This window comes from Sebastes umbrosus, chromosome 2, assembly GCF_015220745.1.
Source record: "Sebastes umbrosus isolate fSebUmb1 chromosome 2, fSebUmb1.pri, whole genome shotgun sequence".
Taxonomy (NCBI): domain Eukaryota; kingdom Metazoa; phylum Chordata; class Actinopteri; order Perciformes; family Sebastidae; genus Sebastes; species Sebastes umbrosus.
Window position 1 is genome coordinate 22,891,985 of NC_051270.1, and position 24,019 is coordinate 22,916,003.

General features: G+C 39.4%; 1 protein-coding gene across 2 annotated transcripts in view; it reads left to right on the top strand.

Moving 5' to 3' along the window:
* gpc5a (glypican 5a) overlaps positions 1-24,019 on the top strand; it is a 141,939-nt gene that overhangs the window by 104,065 nt on the left and 13,855 nt on the right. The window contains exon 9 of one of the 2 annotated variants that reach the window (XM_037751569.1): positions 11,261-11,354. The exons of the other annotated variant lie outside the window; for it this stretch is intronic. Coding sequence (XP_037607497.1) covers positions 11,261-11,313 — 53 coding nt within the window. The 3' untranslated portion in view covers positions 11,314-11,354. Of the gene's footprint in view, positions 1-11,260; positions 11,355-24,019 lie in introns of those variants that run through there. 2 annotated transcript variants of the gene reach the window in all.

Consider the following 24,019-nt stretch of genomic DNA (forward strand, 5'->3'; position numbering starts at 1 on the left):
TGTAGTCTTGAACAACTCGCTCCAGAGAGGGCCATTCACATTTTTGCATCAACTACCGTAGCAATCCTACACGCTTTAAACACGGAAAAAGTTGTAATCTGCAACCTCCCCGCTACATACCGCCAGATCATACAGATCCTACAGACCCTACAGACTGTTCCTTTAACACAAAGTACAGCAGATATTTGGTCAGAAACGATGATTAGAATTTAAAGTTTGACCTTGTGGTGGCGCTAGATTAACACGGATCACCAAGAATTACAAATTATCCCTGGGCAAATGTGGGTACCAAATTACCCTGCATGACAATCCATACCAGTAGTTGTGGAAACATTTCACTAAAAACTAAAAATTTCAACCTTAAGGTGGCGCTAGAGGAAAAGTCAGGGGATCACCACAGTCAGTAGGATTCATCCTATGGGGAACATGAATGTCTGTACACAATTTCATAGCCATCTATTAGTTATAGATATTTCAGTCTGAACCAAAGTAGTCTTGTGATACCAGACAATCAGAGATCTCTGTCTAACGAATGTCTGGGGATTTCTAAATGCAAAGTTGTCGCTAGAACAACGGCGAGAACAGCCGCTAACAAACCTAGTTGTCCTGAATTCGGCCAATCACAACCGTTTATCTACATACATGGGGACGTACAGGGTGCCACGTGGGGATAATCTGCTGTCATCTTGGACGCGGCTCCAGGGGAGAGAGACGGGAGGGAGCCAGAGATTCTGGAGGAATAATGAAACCTGCGACCGTGAGTCACATTCAGGAGCTGTTTACTGCAGGGAGGAGAGCGCCGAGATTATTTTTTATTTTTTAAACTTACTCACAACAGTCAGTAAACTGTCAGTGTGGGTCTGTTAGCAGAGCAGCTGTAGCAACAACAGTTATGTGTTTGTGTTTCCTGCTAGACAGTGTTCACAAACAAGCACACAACTTCTGCATGTCACCGCCCCAAAATATAAATAAATACTTTGGACTCAAGGATGAACTGATTTAAAATTTGGTGGTCAAAAGTCAAGGTCACTGTGACCTTATGTCCATCCCATTCTCGTGATATCTCAGGAAGGGCTTGAGTGAATTTCTTCAAATTTGGCCCAAATGTCCGCTTGAATTCAAGGATGACCTGATTCAACTTTGGTTGTCAAAGGTCAAAGGTCAAGGTCACTGTGACCTCACAATACACGTTCTTTGGCTATAACTCAAGTACTAATTATGACAATTTCACACAAATGTCTAACAGGATAAAATGATGACGTGATGACATTTTGGACAGACATAGATGTAAACTGAAACTTGATTGGTTGGCAGAGGCATACAACCGCGAGGCGGTAATTCTAGTTTCAATCCAGTTTTAGCAACATAACCAAGGAGATTGTCCTCAGTCTCTAGGTGAGCAAAGTGTTTAGAGACTGACTGAGTCAAGAACCAAAGTGATGGACTGACCGGATATTGCCACCCATTGAGCCACACAGCTAGTATTGCTCAAAAGAAACAATCTAGCCATGTTTTGTTTTTTAATGTTTTTTTTCTTAGAAAGTTGTATTTTGCAGCTTGTGGCAAAATGAAAGTAGACTTTGCATGACCCACGGCACTTGTCAGCATGGTGACATATGACAGGCAGGTTTTGTCTCCTTCATCTTCATGTCCTTTGAAAATTTCATTCAGCCTTCATCCTCAGACCTGCAAGGTCATCCTTAGATGTGCATCAGCAGCCCTTAGACCCACGCGCTGCTCTCCCATCATCCCTCCTCTCTGCCTGCCTGCCCTGCCAGGCAGAAAAACCCATCTACTGTATGTCTGCTGCAAAAGCCCTCAGCTCACCCTCTTCCTCAATAGTATGCACACCCACACCCACAGTTATACACAAGCATGCACGGACACACACAGTCTCTCACGTACACACTCGCTGACAGAAACACGTCAGGTGAACCGGTGAAAATCTGAGTCGCCCAACAGGAACAAGTTGTCTGAATCTACTCAGGTTGATGTTCTGCTTTGACCTTCAGTGATAATGGATGGGAAATAATGGAAAAGGCTGATATCCAGGCAGGAAACATTGCCGCAGCAGCTTGGTGTTTGTCATGGTCACGAATGAAGAGGACAGGTTTGATGATGTTACACTTTGAGGTCAAAGTGTGGTTGTGATTTATTGTGCAGCAGCAGTTACATTAAAAACATGTTTTTTTTTCAATGGACCCATGTCTGGCTTCAAATATATGCATATAGAATCATCCATCTTTAATAATCTGCTTTTTATTGCCATGTTCCAGGTCTCACTAGTGCTCTGGAATAAGAACAGCTTTTCGCGGCGTTAAGGGTGCTTTATAAAACACCATTCTACTCAGTTTCAAACCTGCTCATAGGTGATCTCTTCTTTGAGTAATAGTGATCGTAAACAACATATTGATCAAGGTATTAGTATTTTCTTTTATTTTGCCTTTTAAACTAACAGCCTGTTTGCTGTTGATGAAATACAGGCTACAACATATGCTGGTTTAAATAAAAGATATCCCAAAATAGGTCAAAATGTAAATGATACATCAGCAATCAGTGTTTTCTTACTGTGACCCACTGGTTCTGCATGTGCAGTCTGCTTTAAAACACATTTGTTCAAAATGGAAACTCCTATCCCTTATTCTCCTTTTAATAATAATAATTATATATAATAAATTAACTTGCAGCAGTTCAGCTATCTTTCCAGTGATGAAATGATTGAGTTGATCAATCGATTCATCGATCCAAAGATAAGTAATAATAGATCATGCTGCTTTTCTTTCTTTGGGGTTTGGACTTAAAGGGATAGTTCTGGTGTTTTTAAGCGGGGTTGTATGAGGTACTTATCCATAGTAGGTGTATTACTTACAGTCGATGACGGTCGGCGTGCCCAGCATTGAGAAGCAGACAGGAGCATCGGCACCGGAGCAAAGCAATATACTACTGTGGACGAGGCCGGCAGCAAAAGGGTATTTTAGCCACCTAAAAGAAAGGCTCGCCTTAAAAAAAATATATCCATTTACATGTACGCTATATTTAGAATATTTTCTGACGGTGAACTAAACTGAAACAGAACTGAGGCTTTGGAGAGAGCATAGATAAGTTTCATTTCCAGTTCTGTTCCCCGTCGGAAAGGAAAAGGAAAGCTCTGTCTGACGGCGAGATAAAGCGGTGAAAATATTCTAAATATAGCGCACAATTGAAGGTACACCTGAACTATCTCTTTAATATGTCTTGACCTTAGGCTCTGGAAAATTGTGATGGCCATTTTTTTTACTTTTTAGATATTTTGTAGACTAAACAATTATCAATTAATAAAAAATAAATCTGTACTAACCTGCAATTAAATTAATTGCTAGCTGCAGCCTTATATCTTTCCATTTCTCATCTAAAACAGGTCCTGTGACAATATCCATCACACAAATACTCCTCCAATACTCCTACTATGTAGATGGTGATGTGTTTTTTTATTTTTATTTTATACAAGAACAGAGAGCATTAAGCCTACTGTATGGCAGAGCATCACATTACCGTTTATTCTACCTTATTCTTTTGGCTTTTTATAAAAATAAGAATTTTGGTTTTGGCAGTTCATTCTTGCTGCAGACCTCCCAGTGCAGCTCATCTCAAAGGTGCTCTGTTGGGTTGAACTCTGGTGACTGTGAAGGCCAGCAGAGTAGACTGAAGTCATTGCCATTTTCTTGGAAGCTTCTAGAGATAAAGAGTGCTTTGTAACACGGTCCGTTATCCTGCTGGAAGTATCCTTTTGAAAAAGGGGAGACTGTGGCCACGAAGGGATGGTCCTGGTCAGCAGCTGAGAGTGGTGTAGCATTTAAATGATGCTCCGTTGGCACTAAGGGGCCTAATGTGTGCCAAGAAACACTACTCACAGAACTACACTTCCAACACTAGACTGGTCCTTCGACACAGAAAAGATCCAGGATGCTATTTACAACAAATTCTCACCCTACATCCACATGTTGCAACAGAAACCCAGGGTTTTGACCAAGGCAAAGACTTTCCGCTATTCAGTCGTCTAGGTTTGGTGAACATGTGCCCTCTGTAGCCTCGTTTCCTTCTTATTAGCTGACAGCAGTGGAACCTTGTACGGTCCTTCTGGTGCTGCAACCCACACATTTTCAAGGTTCAACAAGATGTGTCACTCAAACATCCTCCTGCACCTCGCTGCACTTTTATTCATGTATTTCTGACCTTTCCTGTTAGCCTTAACAACACTTGCCAATTTCCTTTGACCTCTCTCCCTGACAAGATGTTTTCTCCCACACAATTACTACTGACTGAATATTGCTCTTCATCATTTAAATCACTTTAAACTCTAGACGGTGTGGTGGAGGGAGGCACCTACTATATTTGGCACCATAATGTCCTCCCTATTCTTCTGAATCATCAATCAGTGCTGACCTCTTGACCCTGACTTCATGCTCTTATATGTTGAGTTTCAACCACCTTATGTGAAATTTAGAGACTGTTTACATAGGCAAATGTAAATAATAATGTGAAGTGAATATTTATCCTTTGGTCGAGAGCGATTCAATCAATATAGAGAGACAAAGTCCTGTCCCTTCCGGTGGACCCAATGGGACCTTATTTTGGAAAAAATATTAACGATAGTCAACGACGAGAGACAAATAATTTTTTTATCCTGTTTGAATTGTGCCATGAATCACAGATATAATGTTTGTCAATTAAAACGTAATTTTACAAGTCAAGAAAGTCGCAGTTTGTCGTAGGTTTGTCGTAGTATCATTTAGTTTTGTGTGAAACCGCTCAGGGAACTACATTTCTCGCTTCGCACAATATACGTCACCAACACTAGCAAGCTAGCTAACTTAGCTATGTTCCACACACAAATTAAACTTTATTTTACCTGATGCGTTTTATCCAGCAACTCCTGGTCTTTTTATCAACCGGGAAGCGAAAGCACAATCAAGATCTGTTGCTCGTATGAGTACATCCAAGTACGAAACACACAAGCATCATAGCTTCAGAGAGAGAGAGACGTTACTACGCGACATTTGGGTGTGAAGTCTTTCTATTTACGTATTTTCACAGTCTCATACTTCAACAGTTTTACAACAAACTGCGACTATTTTTACTTGAAAAATTATGTTTTAAATTGACAAACATCATACTGTATGTGTGATTCATGGCACAGTTCAAACGGGATCAAAAAATCTCTCTCCGTTGACTACCGTTTGTATTTTTTCAACAATAATGTCCCATGGTGGTCCACCGGAAGGGGCGGGACTTCGCCTCTCTATTTGGACAAAAATTCTCTCTCAAAACTATAAACCTCGGCAACAAGACAATTCATGTTATCTGAATGAACAAGATGCATCTACGTGAGCTGCAGAGGCTGAAAACAAGACTGAGCATTTGCCAGTGATAGCCATCTAGAACAGAAAATGTACCAGTGTCAACAGTATTGCAACCACACGATCATATCAGTCAGATATCAGAGAGCTGATATGTGTCAGTGATCTGTGATCCCCCTGTGGGAGTCACGTTCTCTTTCCCGGGTTCGCCTCCTCAGGACCCACAATGACTCATTTTCCACGTCAGAGTGATTGAATGTCACAACACTGTGAGCAGCTCTCAAACACTCTCACTTCTCTCAAATCACAATCACTTAACACACAGCACGCACACACACACACACACACACACACACACACACACACACACATACACACACAGTCCACCAGCCATCTTCTGTCTGAGCAACATCAGGTTGAGTCTTGTGTTTGTAAACAGAATTATATAAAAAACAAAGGTAAGTGAGAGTAGCATATATACATTTTTATCTGACAGCTAATACATATTTAGATAGATGATAATGTACGATCCAGTAAAAAAAGTGATACAGGTAAATCTGTAACAATTCAATACACTGTGATTCAAAGCTGATTTAAACATTCAGCTCAGATTCGGTTTTAAATCAATCCAATTTAACTCAGATTTGATTTCATATTTGTAATAATACATTTCAATTTGATATGTTAAACGCTGCATTAATAATGAAGTATTGAGTTTTGACTGGAAGCAAAATTTTCAAAAAATCAATCTTTCTTCACTTTGTGTTTTAGATTTATTTAGATTAAATTCTCCAAAACTACTGTAGTGCCTGCTTCCACATCAGCCATGATAAACAACAGCAATGAATACAAATTAAGCATGAGATATTGCAGAATACACACCTTATCACTACCATTGTACGTTATCGAACTAATTGATGATTTATGACTGCCATCCATTATATGCACTCTCACTCTTATCACAATTTGCAAAGCTGGAATATAGATCTATCTTGTTTAGAGATGCTTTCAAATTCACCCAGTACTCTGAAATCAGAATGACAGAACACTGTGTTAACTGTACAAGAAATGTCCAAATATATTGTTTAATAGGAGCAAGAGTCAAAACAATATCCTCACCTATTATGTATACAAGGCTGAATGAATTCAGTGCCTCCATCGCCCCCAACTAAATTTAGTTTTGGGTCGAATATCTGCAAATTGTCACTTGATGCTCAGTTTGAGTGAGGTGACGACGCCTGATTAACTCTCAACAATCTGGCTTTCGCACATATAGAAGGATTTCTGGCACGCTGTCAAAAGATCTGTTAATGCTGGTCCACACTATGCTAGATTTTCAGATCTTAACAGATGTTGAAAATGTGAGAGACCCCACACATAACGACATGTTGTGATAAATCTAACAATTTTCCTCTAGTGTATGGTGGGAACGATTTGGCTAAAACAGCACACCACACACTAACAGATTCCATTCATGAACAACAAGAGTCCCGACACTCAAAACCAAAAATCCCTCCTGGTCAAATGTGATTTTAGTGTAAACAAACATGGTAGCAAAGGGCAGGAAGACTTAGCGATATTAGTTTTTGCAATACTTTGTACTGAAAATTCACGACGCAAAATATGGATGAAATCATGGAGACACGTTAAATAAACACTCGTGTTGTTGCCACAAATCAAAGTTGGTCCTTCATTTCTGAGGTCCATCTTAATTCTATATATTTTTTCTTCGTCTTTGCATTTGCCGCAGCCGCAATGACTGCGGTTGTTGTCCTTCCTTCTTCAGTCAGCTTGTTTCTCAATTGACTATCGTTCTTTACCACGTGACTGTGTCATCGGCTGTCCTCGGGGTTCCTCACCCACAACAGGATATCCGATTGTAAATATTGAACATCTTTAATATTTGCTATTTGAAATCGATGCGGCCAGGATAGGCTTCTGGGCAGATCGGGGGATGTAAAAAACACTCTTAACATACCTCACACCACAAGAATATCTGGAAAGATAACCTTTAGAACCATCAAAAAATCAGCGCTTTGCTGGTGATTGTCAGGAAGGGGGAATCGGACCCAAAATCGCCTTGATTCTCATGTAGTGTGTGCCCGGCATTACAAACCTCAGTGAGCTTCTCCATCTATGGCTCAATGTTTTTTTGAACACTGTCTTTCTCTTTCTTAACATTTCTGAGGATGCGGGTGTCCTGTTTGAATACATTTTATCATCGGAATTGTCAGTGGACCAAACCACTCGCAGGTTCAGTGTTTACATTCAGTGTGAGCAGCCATTACTTGACCGGTTGATTGATTTTCACAGTGTGAGAATAGATGTCTTGGCCGTGCAGGAAGACCAATCAAAACACAGTATTAGTTAACACTGCATAGAGTACAAGATTAATAAAAACGTACAGTGTCTGCCAAACTTAGAGGTCCAGCGTGTAGGATTTGGTGACATCTAGTGGTGTGGTTGCAGATTGCAACCAACTGAGTACCCCTCCGCTCACTCCTCCCTTTCCACGTTACTGCGGTAACGTGAGCCACCGCGTGCAAAACCATGGTGACGCCATTCGCCTCGCTCAGAGGCCATTATTATCAACATACCACAGTTTCACAAGCTTTTCAGAGAACTACGGTGGCCTTCAGGTAACGTAAAAACGTAAAAGTCTCTCTCTAGAGCCAGAGTATAGTTGTCCGTTCTGGGCTCCTGTAGAAACATGGCGGAGCAACATGGCGAACTCCATGAAGAGGACCCGCTCCCTATGTAAATATGAAGGACTCATTCTAAGCTAACGAAAACACAACTATTCTTAGTTTCAGGTGATTATACACTAATGAAAACATAGTTATGAATATTATATTCCATTTCTGCTAATTGTTCCCCTGAAATGTTAAACATTGTTCCTTTAAGTGACACAATTTATGTTTTATTTCATCCAGATTACATGAAAAGGGGCATGTTTTTGTAGAACATGGTGAACACAGGAGTCATGCCCAAGCATTAATACAGAATAAATCACCTTTTTAACTTGTTGATAAAACCAATCAAAACGTGTGTAAGTGTGAAAAACTCTTTTCCCTTTTTGCTCTGCTCTGCTCTGTTGTTTCTCACACTGTCAGCTTTTTTCAAAGCTGCAGAAATAAATCTATCTGTGGAAACTGCTATTCCATTTGGCATACATAAAATCCACACAGCACTACTCACTTCAGTGAAACTTCAACTGGTGGAGTTTGGTTTCTCTTCTCCTGCAGACGGTGGTGCAGCAGCTGGCAGCACAAACTACTCTGAAAGGAATGGTTTAAATTAGAGCTTCCTAATGGATTAGGTGCTTGTTGTATGAGAAGCGACTCCTAAAGATTTGTAAAAGTGTTGTAAATACTTTATCAGTTTACGTTTTGATGAAGAATAACTGTAGGTTTCAGCCCTAATAGTGCTCCATATTGTCACCTGCACCACACAAACAACACACTGAGTAGACAGTCGACTGCGGAGCTGAGCAGAAAGTAAGAGCCTTATTCAAGCAAACAGTTTCACTGGCTTTTGTGCTTCTTCTTGGAGCAGGAGAAGCTGTTTTCCATCTCAGGCCAAAATTCATATTTTCATTTGAATGCCTCCAATGAATGAATGATTGTGGAGAAAAAGAAAAACATGCCAAAACTGGTGCAGTTGGCAAACACGGGAGATTTATCTTTCTCTGCAAAAGGTTTCTTTATTTCTTTTCAATTAACTTTGAGGGCTTGAGGCTGTGCCTAACAATCAGGGAGACATAAAACATGTTGGGAATAGCATATCCTTATTGTCCTAAAGACCTGAATTACAGAATGCCGTATTAGTCTACGTGTGAGCACCCCTGCCAAAGCCATGCGAGGAGAAAGCCCAGTAATAAAACAAATGCTCTGGGTGCTTTTATGTGCAGTGAAAACCTGTTAATAGGGTCAGCTTTTGCAAGCTGTTTAATGGTCTCAGCTTTGTTGCTGCCAAAGAATGATGAATATTACCTCACCAGTAATCGTTGCATCAAACATGAGAGGCTAATGTTCTGACTTAAACACATTTTAGATGGAGTTAAAAAAGAAATATACTATCAGAATCTTTTGCTGTCAGACCTGTATGTTTAATGTTGAAATATGCTTCATTTGGCAATGCAATGCAGTGGAACTGTATAAATATGTTTTCTTCATCACTCAAGTCCAAAATACCTGTAGAGTAATCAAAGTAACGCCTCACTGACCTCAGCATTTTGTCTGAAATTAATTTTTTCAGAAACACTTTCTTGCAAAGTGATAGTGAATAAAGTCATAGATAATGTTGTGGGAGGGTTTTGAGCAATTAAATTCTCCATTAAGACTCATGTTGAAAGTGTCTATTATCTCTCCAATTGCTTTTTGAATTATACCGCAGCCTTGACATTGGCTTTATATGCCTCTCCTGCATATATAGCCTCCCAAAACACTACACACTGCAGCGGAGGCTTCATTACATTTCACATTTATACCAGTAAATAGTTGAAGTGCCCCATTAAGGTTTGGTGTCACTCTGTAGCACCATCTGCAGCATTTTGTTTCGTCTTATAGTGTGTTTTATCTGTTTCTTAGTATCCTAATATATCCAAGGACATGCTCTACTATGAATAATGTTCTTTTGGGCTCTATGCAGGTGTTGTTAGATAAGCCATTACAAAGACAAACCACAAGATGTAACAACTCTTTGATGATTTGCTTTGTTTTTGCAACTTCTGGCCCCATGGATATTTATTACAGCAATTCCCTCTAAGCTAACAAGGGTCATACAAGGTGACCTCTTAAATTTTAGTTATCATCTGCCTCACCATGTACGAAAGAGGATTAGGGATACGTGTTACAAATGTATTGAGTTCTGAGTTTGAAGCTCTATCTAGTAGTGAGGTTGCAGATTACAACCAACTGAAGCCTCTCCTGTGTACCAAGCGTGGTGGTGGCCAAATGAGAAAGTTTTTGACCCGGCAGCCATGTTGAGATAAGTCGAGGAAGTACCAAACACCGCCCACCAGCCGGAGCAAACTTTCTCATTTTACAGCTGAACAGTACAAAATGTTTCTGAAAATATTTGAGGTGAGAAATAGGCATTACAGTAACAGAATATTGATTCGTATTTGATCAGCGCTGCCCAGTTTGACGGTTTGATCGGAGTTTGTGAGTGATTGACAGCTGCCTCCATTGAATGAACAACCAATAGGAATGCTCTCTCTCTGAAATGACCTGTGATTGGCCAAAGTCTCTCGTCACATGCTAGATTTTTTTAAAGCCTGAAAACAGAGCCATAAGGAGGTGCAGAAGTTTAGTTATCTCTCAGAACACTTGAATTACAATATACTGAAAATATCCTGCCTACTGCAGGTTTAAGCACATGATTGTCCATAGTTAATGTTTGTAAAGGGGAGACTTGTGGGTACCCATAGAACCCATTTTCATTTACATATCTTGAGGACAGAGGTCAAGAGACCCCTTTGAAAATGGCTATGACAGTTTTTCTTCACCAAATTTAGCGTAAGTTTGGAGAGTTATTTAGCTTCCTTCACGACAAGTTAGTATGACATGGTTGGTACCGATGAGTTCCTTAGGTTTTCTAGTTTCATAGCCCGCTACAACCTAAAAATCGCAAGTTGCGTTAAAGAAATTAGTGGTGTTAAAACAAATTTGCAATATCTCGTTATTATCGCGTTAACATTGACAGCCTTAATTTAAATTACATTATTTTAGCAGTGAGAAGATTTTCCATGTGAATCATTTTTGATTCAGTTCGTTCAACACAATTTAGAACTCATTCTAAAACATGGACTTTATATATCTTTTTCACAGCAGACATTTTGACATGTCATAGCAGAAAAAAAGCACAGGTGTAACTAATAATATTAGCAATGGCTGCATACTATTTATTTTTGCCATGTCCAGGGCCCTTGCATTGTGTACGCTGGATCACTGATGAGGCTTACTGGGACCTTTGAATGCAACAGAGCCATCATTAATGTAGTTTATGACACCTGTGCTTCAGCTGTCAAAATATCGTGAATAAAACTAATGAATATATATTCTAGGCTAACACATATATACTTTTAATCTGCACCTATACTGACAGATTGCTGTATATACAGTAAGTTAAAACATGTTTTTATGGTATCAGCCTTCAGTGGGGACGAGGCAGTGATGGTGCATCAAAGTGCTTCCTGTCTCACCGTCACTGAAATCTTCATCACATCACAAATCTAATCCAATTATTACATTTCACCTGAGAGTAGGAGTTAGATTACTAACATGATGAAATCACTAAAATGATAATGTAATGGTGATTAGCCTTTATCATACTTGTAATGGGCCTCTATGCTCAGTTACATTTCTTTAAGGGCCAACTTTCTTGTTGCTTTTCTTGTCTGTGTACAGTTAAAGATGTGAAGCACAATCAGCGGTGGAAAAAGTACTCAGATCCTTTACTTAAAAGTAGAAAATACCACAGTCTAAAAATACTCCATTACAAATAAATACTGAATTTAAAATGTTACTTAAGTAAAAATACACAAGTATTATTAGCAAAATGTTCTTATCAAACATATTCATTATGCAGAATGGCTCCTCTCACAGTGTTATATTATTATAGAATATTATAATGTTCTGTTTTTATCAACAAATACAGGTGAGAGCATTTTAATGTTGTAGTTGATCAACGTGGAGCCAATTTCCGATACTGTTTGTTCTACTGGGTATATTAGTAGTAGTATAGTACTGCTTATTATATAAAATGTTTAATGTAAAAGTAACTAGTAGCCATAAGAGTCAAATAAATGTAGTGGAATAAAAAGTAAAATATTTATCCCTGAGATGTAGTAGAAGTATAAAGTAGCAGAAATTGGAAATATTCAAGTAAAGTACAAGTGTGTCAAAATTGCACTTAAGTACAGTACTTGAGTCAATGTATGTATTGTTAGTATTATGTGTTACATTCCATCACTGAGTACAACGGATGCTAGTATTCTAGTGTGAGACAACTGTACTGAATAGTTTGTGCATTAAATAGCTGTATTAGATCACATTATTGTTGCAGTACTCTTACAGAGGGGCTGGTGATCAAGTTGGTTCTGAATTTGAGAAGAAGTTTCAAAGATGGCATGTAGAGATAACTTTTACCAGATAAGCATCTTTTTTCATTTTTGAGGATTGTTGGCAAAACATGATGTGTTTTACTGCATGTAGTGTACTGTAAGAAAGTCAGGTCTATCTCGGAGCGAGAGTTGGCTACATGTAGTTTAAAATTTTTGAATGCCGTTCTGGCCAACAGTACTGGACTTTGTGTGCTTTATGAATCATAAAAAATAAATATGTTGACATTATCAGCAGGGATTGGGCTGGATTCAGCTGGATTGGAGGGAAATGAGATTGAGATGTCACTCCATTCCACTACAAGATAATCTGTACTGACCTTCTGTCGCTTTGGTCCCGAAATGTGTTTGAGTCGGCTCAGACTCTGTAGCCAAAAGAGACTGCAACAGTGCTTAAACTGTAGGAATTGTATACAGTTTTCCATATCAGTGAAAAAAAAGAATTTGTTTCAGATTACAACATTATCTAAAAAAGGCAGCAATTGGAGAATGTTTTAAAAACTACATGAAAAATGTGTAGGAATAGCAACAAATAGTAGTGGCTGTAAAGTGGTTTTGTCCTTCTCCCTTTGGAGCAGCGTATTCCTGTTAGAGCAGAATCTGAGAGGATGGACATCCATTATCTGCGGTGCCGTGGAGGTAGAGAGAGGATTATCTGACTCCTGCAGGTTTAGCTGGCGTCCCACAGTTTGCAGACATCAAGATCCATCTCCCAACTGTCGATCAGAGTCTGGCGCGTGTCTCCATTAGCGCCGTGTGGCAGATGTTTTCCATCCACCATCCATCGCTTAGTGTCACACATCCTTAATTGGGCATGGTAATTATCCAATCGCACAATATTAAGTGTCCTATTTGTGGAAATGCGGTTGCTGAAAATGAATAGTTATTGATCAGCAAGACTGACATTCAACTTACTCCTTTTCGCACATTAGCCTAGCATTGATTGTTGGCAGCACTTCCTGTGTGCAATACTGTGAATCGACCGGATTCCTAATGTGCGGTCCAGGCTTGACCATTAGAACCATCCATTATCACGCTCGCCATCCACAGCTTGTCACTGGGGCCTGGTGGGAAATTGGCAAGCAGACATGATTGTGACTGTGAGGCAGGAGCAGATTTAGGTCCTCTAGTTTCTGTCAGCAAGCTATTGCATAATTAATCAATTATAGTCTATAGTGTGGGTTTGTTGCAGCTTTGAATATGTATGAGGGTTGTTTTATGTGTGTGAGTTAGCCTGTTTTGTGTCGGCCACAATATGTGCTTTTTACAATATGCATTAATCTTGTGGATTAAGCCTTGCCTTTTAAAGTATGGAGTATATTGTAATGTTTCACATACATATTATTTTTCTTTCGTTGTCGCTAGAAATGAAATAATGATCTTTAGCATATAAAAAATATTTATAGTGGGACATCATGTGTATTTGCAGTGGTCATGGCTGGATAAACCCATCAGGAGGCCCTTGGGCAAAAATGAGCAGTTGGGCCCTATTGAACCCCACCCACTCACTTTCCGCCCTCCATGCACATGGCAGACTGATAGGCCTACATGACAGCTTCATTATCTGCCCAGAGACCAGTGTGCCTGTGCTGGATAATAATACCTTTCTACTCTTTTTCTCTGTGTAAATTTGATTAATGTTATAATCCTTAAGATTTCAGTCCTGGTTGATGTAGCGACATCTGTGTTTACTGGTGGTAACAGCAAGTGTGGTTTAATACCCAGCAAATAGAGAAGCAAAAGCTAACCTCTGGGACAAATACATTGTATTTCCTGTGGCTACTTCAAAATAAAAGCAACCCTCTGTTTCATCAGTGGAATACGTTTAAAGTGAAACAACAGCAGTAGGAAATGTTTGGTTTGCATTAGCAAGGGATGATATTTAAAATCTCTCTTAGTGGATTTTTCATTGAGAAATTCAAGACACATTCACTACCATATTATTATCATTAGGATTTATTATGTTATTCGTTTTGTCCTTGTCATGTCATTATCAAAGTCATGTTATTATCATTCTTTCCCCTCCAGTTGCCTTCTGTGCGAATAGAGACCCAGTCAGCTGTGTGCAGCCTGATTTCATTGCTATAACGGTTGTCCGCACAAGCAATCTCTTTATGTTCTGCATTTATGGGTAACCTGGGCTTGCTGGGGGTCCGAAGTTTGGGGGAGATCTATCATCGTAACACAGGTAGGCAGTTTAATAACGCTGCTGTGGACTCCTGAGAAAAGGCAGGCATTTATTTAATGTAACATAGGCAACGTTGGGGGGCTGACAGATGGCCCAGGCAGGAAAAATGATGTCCTGTTACCTCTACCTGCTGAATTCATATAGGACAGCGGCCAGGGAGGGAATGTGCTGCCTAAACTCTCTACAGGGATGGGAGGGAAAATGTAGATGAAGACTCCTAATTTTTTTGTTTACATTTTTTGGAATATGATAAATACTATGGGATTATAAAGTGTCTAAATTCCTCTCCTATTAATGAAGCCTGTATTAATTCGAGCAGGATATATCACTGGCTCCACATTAGCTGAACTTAAGCTGATCTTAAGAATCTTAATAATCTGTCTCCTCCAGAATTTAATAAGCTTTTCAAAATGCACTTGGAAATGTAATCACTCTTCCTGTACCAGAGGCTTTATGTTTTCGGGTTGTCCGTGAAAGGCAAGCCTGAAGGGAATTTCTTCAAATTTGGTCCACTTGGACTCAAGGATGAACTGATTGGAATTTGGTGGTCAAAGGTCAAGGTCACTGTGACCTCACGTACATACCATTCTCGTGATATCTCAGGAACAGCTATATCGAATTTCTTCAAATTTCGTACTAACGTCCACCTGGACTCAAGGATGAACTGATTCAGAATGTGGTGGTCAAAGGTCAAACGAGCTGCAGGACTTTTCGCCTCCACACACACCTCCCACACCTGCGGATGAGGATGAGGATGAAATGAATAAATTAAACCTCCACCGCATTCTTTGTCAATGTAAACAAAGTTTTTGCCAGCAGAAATCCAAACACAACTCTTACTCAGATATTGCTCTTCTAGCTACCCAGGTAACGTTCACTCAAATGTTTTGTTGCAGCCAGTAACACTGACAACCTTTTTTTTTTCACTTCAACTTTTTTTTAACTTTAACTTTAACTTGTGAAATTGGTTTTACAGTCAGGTGAAACATGGAAAACACACATACTTGAATATAAAACATAATAAAATACATAAAAAAACATATACTTAATCCCACAATACAAGCTCACATAAAACCATGTGCATCAGAGAGAGTATGACATCATCATTATCCCACCCAATTATCACTCGCCCGCCAATATTATATGGAACTTTCTCATTTTACAGCTGAACAGTACACTAAAATATGTTTCAGAAAACATTTGAGGCAAGAAATAGGCATTACGGTGCAGTATTATTATGATATTTGATCAGCGCTGCCTAGTTCGACAGTTTGATCAGAGTTTGCGAGTGTCGCGAGCTCTATTGGTTGTTTTCATTTGGGCGTGCTGAAATCTTGTGAATGTCATTAGGAGCACAGGAGGGCACAGAGGAACATGATTTTTTCACAGATTATCCGTCTCATGCACTACTGTCAGGATATAGTGACCGTTTTATAAAAATAGCTTTTTATCAATTTGCTCAAAGTAACTGACTGCAGCTTTAAATTGATAAATCCTACACACAGTAGGAAATGCAAGGACGTCTAACTGGGCAACACATCAGCAGTGGATGAGTATTGTTAAATATTTCTATTTCTTAATCATAAGATTCACAACTTTTAGGTGTTTAGTTTGCGGTCCTGTTTTTTGGGTAATTTTAGGAACAATCTCTGTGCTGTATGTTCAGTGTTGCATTGCATTACTTCTCCAGCACTAACAGCCAAGTAACATTCTCCAAATATTCAGAAAAAAAGACAGTCAGTGTCCTGCTACAGTGTGCTCAGTCCATAATAACAATAGTTGAGTTCCTATGCATGTCAAACAGTTTAAACATGCCCTCCTGCAAACAGAATGTAAAATCTTATTTTAGGTCAGGCAGCACCAGATTCGTCTTTATAGAGCATATTCATTAATAAAACAGGAGGGTTTAAGAAAGAAAAGGTGTCCTCTGCAACTCAGTGCTTCCCCAAACAGCAAAGGTGTTTATACTTTGCTTTGCTCATAAATATTTCATATGAAATTACAAAGGCATTTCAATACAAATCTTCATCCAGAAATATAAAGTTTAGGTATTCTTTGACATTTCATTGCAGTTAGTGCTCTCAGATATGTTTGAACTTGGGCTTGGCATAGTCCACACAGTATTTTGTCAAGACTTACAGAGTGTTGCTTCCTCTGTGTGCTAGCTGTGTACACCGCTTCACATTGATGCTCCTTATTGCGTGGAAACTTTGCTGTGGCAAGAAGCCCGCTTGTAAATCATGCATATTGGATGAGACGTGCAGCAGATGAGCCTGGGTCCTCCAGTCAGGCCTAGCATTAATTAAATATCTATTGGCCCTGCTTCCGTACCTCATTTCATGCCACATTCACACCTTGTCTGGTCTCGTTGAGGAAAAGTTAAAATGAAAGTTGTGGCCTTGCAGCTTCATATAAATCATAGCACCGCTCGGCTCAAACATCATGGTCTTAACACCATGAATTCTAACTTGATTTCTGCCGGGAGTGCACAAGAAAAACTTCAGAGTTGGAATGAAACCTGAATACAGTAACATTTTCTGTTACTTATTATGAGAAATGATTGCAGCTGATTGTGAGTTTGAAGGTTCGTTCTGTTGATAAAATGAAAAATTGCAGGAGATGATAAACAAAATAATCTTTGATGTAAATGATTGTGCCACTGTTTTGAGGAAATAATTTGATAGGTAGTTTATATGCAGCACTAAAGGAATTCTGCATTGATTCTTAGTGCTGCAGTATTGATGTGTTTTACTCAAGGCTTCCTATATTTTATGCTGAAAGGTGCTGCACATGATGGTTGAATACAGGGGTTACAGATGTCAAATTTTATGTTATGTTGGGCAAGTATCACCTACAAAAACTCCACACTTCCTAGAAGTTTTAATGCCTGGATTATGAACTTAAACAAATCAACATAATTACAGTGCAGTTAATTACAGTATCCTTATAATCACACATAATCTGTGACTCTGTGCTGATCTTACACTGATATTTATCAGACTTCCACAGTTTCTGTTTCTGTGGTATCGTTATCTTCATTACAGCAGAAATAATTTGTCTTTATAAATGAGGATTTAGAAGAATTTATGGCAAAGAACCGAATCATTTGAAACTGTGTGTCTTCAAAACAAAACACGTCTGTGGCTTTTCCAAAGCGTAACCCTGTTTTCCTTCATTATCAGCAGCCGCTCTCTTCAGGGTTGCTCAAGCAAGCCTGATTTTACAGTCTGCCACACAGCAACCTTTTTAATGCAAAGAACCTACAAAATGTATGTTTTTCTTCTCAGACTACCCATGTGGGCTTATTGTTTGCCTGGAATTGATTGTCTGAGAACAGCTCATAAATGCAATGCATTTTAGTTGTTCACTCCCAACTGCAGAGGTTGAAGCAGCCTTGAAAACGTTGACAAAAAGATAAAGGCAACAAAACATCACTGTGATGGATTACTTGTTTACGGAATACCTGCACACCTATTGGCACGTGGATATCAAATAATATATTAAACTTTGGAAGCTTTTGAAAAGATTCAACACAAATGTTCTCCTAAGATTTGCTGTTAATGGGCTCAAAGATTTTTATCATAAGGTTAGCACTAAGGCATCTGAGGAGAAAGCATGCATCAGACGATACATGAAATGAAAACTGTAATAAGTTTGTTAAAATCCATATAATATATAAAAGTATTTCAAATATTTAAAGGGACTGTTTTTAAGAATCAGAAATTCTTGTTAACAGCGACACCTGTGGCCGTTAAGTCAACGAAAGTCAGCGTCATGCTCGCGCTTGCTCGCTCTAAATAGACATGAACGAGCATCGCTCAAAACAGTGAGGCGACACACGTCAGCTAAAACCACAATATCATTCTATATTTCACGTGCTTGGCAGTAATGTTAGCTGACCAGACGAAGGTCTCTCCATGAATCACTGCTGATACTGTGTTGGCTTTTCCTGCTTCAGCCTCCCGACCGCGGCCGGACGGAGATACCGGCACCCGGTCAGAGACGATAACGTTTCTCGCTGCGGAGCCCCGTCACTTCACAAGACACGGGAAACCTCAGTTGGTCTGGAGGAGCTGCAGCAGTTATTTCTGCACAAACGTCCACTGTACATTCACTAGATATTCTCAGAGCTACTAACACTCCTGCAGTGTGTAGTGTGCAGGCAGGCAGAGGAGTACAGCAGAGACTCCGGCCCTGGAGACCAAAGCTACGGTCTACCACGCGTCCTCCGACCGCGGCCAACACTGTTTTGCAAGACGGGCTTCACTAGATAGAACTTTGCGGTTTTGGGGCTTCCGTGTAGTTTGTGTTGGAGTCTTGTCTGAACAGCGTAGCCACATGCGCGTATATGCGAGCGCGCATGGGACACCGACCCGGGTGATTTATACTTATAAGAAGTTACAAACAGTCCCTTTAAATTTGGCTTTAAATTTGATTGAAGGTTGATTTTAAAACAGTAACTTTACTCATGAGGACTTGGCTTCTGATATGGTGAACACATCCTGACAAGCAATATACTCAACTGGATTGAGGCAAAAATAAAAATGTTCTCATTGTTTTATAAGCCACCAGTTTTCTTTTCACTGTAGCTTTAAAATTAAACCTTAATTAGCATACAGACAATGCAAGATAAATTCTCCGTTGGGCCTAGCAGTATCCAGACAGGAAGTAAAATCTTCTTATGTACTTTGTTTAAGATATTTAAAGCTCAGATTTTTAAATGACTGTTATCAGGCCTTTTAAATGTGCGTTATCGGTCGATATAAGCACCATAGATGTGTGTCATTAAGGGCCTACTACGCCAACTATGTTTTAAAATTGAAAGCTTAAACTTAAAAGCAACACATTCAAACACATAAAACTGCATGAAACGTTACGTTTTGAACACAAACAAAACAGCTTCTTTAGGTTTAGGCAACAAAACTACAACTTCTTCAGGTTTAGGAAACAAAACCACTTAGTTAATTTTAGGGAAAAACATTGTTTTTTGACTTAGAATAACTACATTTCAAAAGTGAAAGTGAAACACAAAGACAACTACACGTTGTTTTGTTTCACAAGGCATGCAAACCCCAGTCTCCTGGGTGAAAGACCTGTGTTTTGTGTCCAATGCATCGCCCCTGACCTCCACCCCTTATGTAGTTTCATGTTGAGCGCCGGACTTCTGCTTTTGCTCCTGTCCTATTTACTACAGTCACTACAGGTTGCTGTCCTTTTCTTTAATTCCTTCTTTCGGTGATCTACCATGTGAATCGATGATAAAACCTAATAATGGGTGTAGTAGGCCCCTACTGACCCACATCGATGGCGCTTATACCACTAATAAGAAGCATTTAATGACCTGATAACAGTCAAATCGGTTGTAGTAATGGTCACTGGTAGTAAATTGATTGTATTGTGTAAACATGTCATACCTTTTGCTGTTCTATATATATATACAACCAGCCTTAGATTTGAGAGTATTCAGCAGAGTTGCTGCTCTCTTCGCTCACACTTCAAGATTCAAGACTTGTATTGGTCATTTGCTCAGGTGCAAGTGTACAAGGGCATCCACTTGTATGGATCTTTCAGTCAAGTAAAAAAGATATGCAATAAAATATGCGCATTATTATAAATAAAAAGAGATACACACAAGACAGATAATAAATATGTACCTAAAAAAAGTATAAAAATGTGTGCGTGTGGAGTGGGGAGGTTGAGGGGCTGTCAGATAGTTATCAAAGTTCTAACAGTTCAAATGAGATTAGACAGGGGGTGACTGGGTGTTTCACACCAGTTTGAATGTCTTTTGCCAGTAGTCTGGTGGCTGTTGGGAAGAAACTGTTGTGAAAGTGCTTCCTTTTTGCTCGGATGCTCTCTGGCCGGTGGTGTCTTAGTTGGTGTCTGGAGCTTCTCCACCTAAACGGAGGGTGTCCCGGATGATGTGGGTCTCTAAGAGTGGCGTTCATAGGATGTCAGCAGCACTGTTCACCTTGGAGTCCCTTTGATGATGTCTAAGGGATTCCCTTAATCCTCGGAGGGTAGGGTGGAGGGCACTTTCTCCCTGCTGAGGGGATGAAGCCACTTAATGGATCACAAAGTTAATCAACTGCAGGGAGAGCCTGACTGAACTGGAGGAATAGGTTGAACCATTAGACTGGAGTCCTCTGGGACACACACACACACACACACACACACACACACACACATCACTCCCCTTAAACCCAATAAATACTAAACAACCAGTTGCCGGTTGATACACAGTAGCTAAAACTAATGTAATATTATTTTAAAATCTAATATTTTGTTTACCACATTTATTTCAGTGAGGGCAGACTAAGTATCAAGCAATACAATTCAACAGCACCACACACGACATCCTTCAAAATGACTGTACAGTTGAAGGTAGGATTTATTGTAGGACTGTTGTGTTAGACTGCACTAGTTTAGCCAGGTGTTCCTAATAAAAAAAGCTACTAAATATAAATGGGGGCTTTACAATAAATACATATTTATTCATCAGAACCAATGTAACAAACTAAAAATGAGGATAAATCAATAAGAATAGAAGAGTAAAACAGAGCAATAATATATAATGTGGAACTGAACCATAGAAATTAAAAATCAATAGAAATGCTTGACTTCACAGTGTGAAATATAATGTAGATAATAATATATCCATAGGAGGCATTGTGATGACCAATTCAACTCTTTTTATTTGACCTTGCGTAATATATACATAGAAATTAGTCATAACCAGTGGTCCTACTTTCTATGTAAATGCAAATGCCATTGTAGGAGCCTTACATAAATCTGTTTTTATAAACGTTTGGTTCTATCAAAGACTCTGACGGACAAAAAGACCCATTTCATTCACTGCAGTTTCACAGGTTCTTATACTGACAAACATGTCTTTGTAAGCACTCCACACTAGTCGTATATGCACTTGGTGGTGAAGTGTTTGCGGGCTTATGATTTTGCAGGAGTAGTCATTTGTATGTGCTAAGACAAGAAATGTAATTCAAGTAAATACTTATTTGTATTCAAAGCTGTAGGATTTGCATATAATTGCCATAATAGAAGCTTAAAAAATGCTCACGTGTTCTATCAAGCATGAAATTTATTACTCTATGAAAAGACACACACATGGGACCAACTTCTCTTTAACTTACTTGTTTTTGCATGCTTTAGTATCACACAGCTTGGCAGTCTGTTCTTTCCTGATCAGCAGTCATACATGTAACGAAGGTTACGATATTGTGTTTTTTTGTTTACTGTCTTTCAGCTTTTCTTTAAGCTTTGAAATGCTGTTATTCTTGTGAATTATCTAAATAGATGCAAACATGTAGATTAATCTATGATTTGCCAAATGTTGCTGCCGTTCCTCATAGCCCTTTACACAAAAGTAGCATTTACAAAAACATACATATTCTATCTTATTTTTAATACTTTTGACAGAAACAGCAGAAAATATGTTACAATTTCTTGCTACTTAACTTTCTTTCTACGAACAGAAATTTAATTCCACTCAACAGACATTTATTTCATTCGTTTTTGAATATCTTTGACAAAATAACAGCGTTCAAAATTGTCTCCATCTGTGTTTCTTCTCCTATTGATTTACCAATCACCAGTGAATCTCTCAATTCACCTGAGTGAGAGAGGACATGCAGACTCAAACGGAGCTCTAGCTGATTTGCAACCTCCTCGCTCCCGAGCAGCTTCTGCGAGATCTTCATCCTCAGTGAGGCGAGCAGCCATCAGTGGCCTAATCACCCATAAGCAATTCCACAGCTGGTCTGATGAATTTGAGCCAAGCCTTTTGGTGTGTGATCCCAGGGAATAATGCTCAGAGCTGCCTATGTTTACCTAAAGGTTAATGGAAGGTTAATAAGAGAGGGAACAGTGCAAATTCAAAAACCTTATTATGCAAATTGTCTTTTCTGAATAGAGTAATATCTGGTTGTGATGCTGCCATGCTAATTAGCAGATTGTCTCCTCACTGGTTAAAACAGAGCCACCTTTGAGATGTAATATAAGGGAAATATCTTATTATGAAGCTGACATGACCTGGTTACTCAGACTGTGAAATAATTCTTGATCGAGGTGTTTCATTACAACCTGTCAAACTGATGATGGTGAGTCGCTTGGTTTAGCAATGTCCTCCTTCTTCTAATCAACTGTTTTCTGACTGTGTGTGCATGTTTTATGGTTTTGCACAATCTAAAGTGGGACCGGTGCGTTCTAATTGGTTGCTGATGTGGTTAACGTCATGCTGAGCTCAGCACCTAATTCGTACATGATGCTGCAAGGCTGAAACAGAGAGCTGTAAGTCCCTCTGATTCTCATTCACAGTCAACAATCCCCACAAATAGAACCAGAGAGAGACATTCGCATTTTCGCGTCGGCCACTGTAGCTCTCCAACACACTTGGCACACGGGGGAGGCTTCAGTTGGTTGCAATCTCCTCACCCCACCGCTAGATACCACACAATGGGCATTTCAATTCTCTCAAATTCAAATTCCTTTGCAACATAAAATATTTATGATTAAAGACCTTTACACACCGGGGCGTGACGAATAAACGACACAAAATTGCAAAACACTCCCCTGCGAATATTATACATACAGTATATTATCCATATATATGCTTTTATTGTGAAAGGTAAGAACGGAAGAAGTGGATCTGGTCTGTGCTGCTTTTGTCAAGGTTGAAAGGAGTAATAAAGTTTGCTGTCCTGGTTCAGACTATGGAGCCTCTGTGTTGTTGTTTCATAAATATAGGCGCAACTCAACCAGTTCTGCACAATGTGATTGGTTGATGCCTTTCTTCGCAGTGCAAAAGCTCATTCTGGAAAAACAATTACGCTGTGTAATATTCACGTTTTGTGTGAAAGACATGACAAAAACAAAAGTTCAAAAAAGTACATATGACCTGTGAATTAATCACAAAAACGTCGCTGGTGTGCAACGGCCTTAACTAAGCAACAATCAGAATTAAAATTCAGAAATAAATATCCTTAGTCATTGTTGCTATGGGCGCAGCTCTGATGTCGGACTCTGGCGGACCGTTTTTGTGTCAAATTTTTGATTTCTTAAGTAAGTAGCCGGGGATAATGTACAGCTTGCGGGTCATTGTTGTGAATGAATCCCCTTGAGGGCGATGAGAGACCCCCCCTCAGGGTGCAGCATCGCCCTGACAGGGATTCTTTCACAACAATGACCGGCTTGCTGTACATCATCCTTTACTTAAATCTCAGCTAATCTGCTTCATCAAGACTGTGTGGTTGTGGGTGTGGTTTGATCAGATTTGATTGACATTGGCCTGAGAAAATCTTGCAGTAAGTAACCACACAAATGCCATCACGTTTAAATTCAAATGTTGTTAAATCC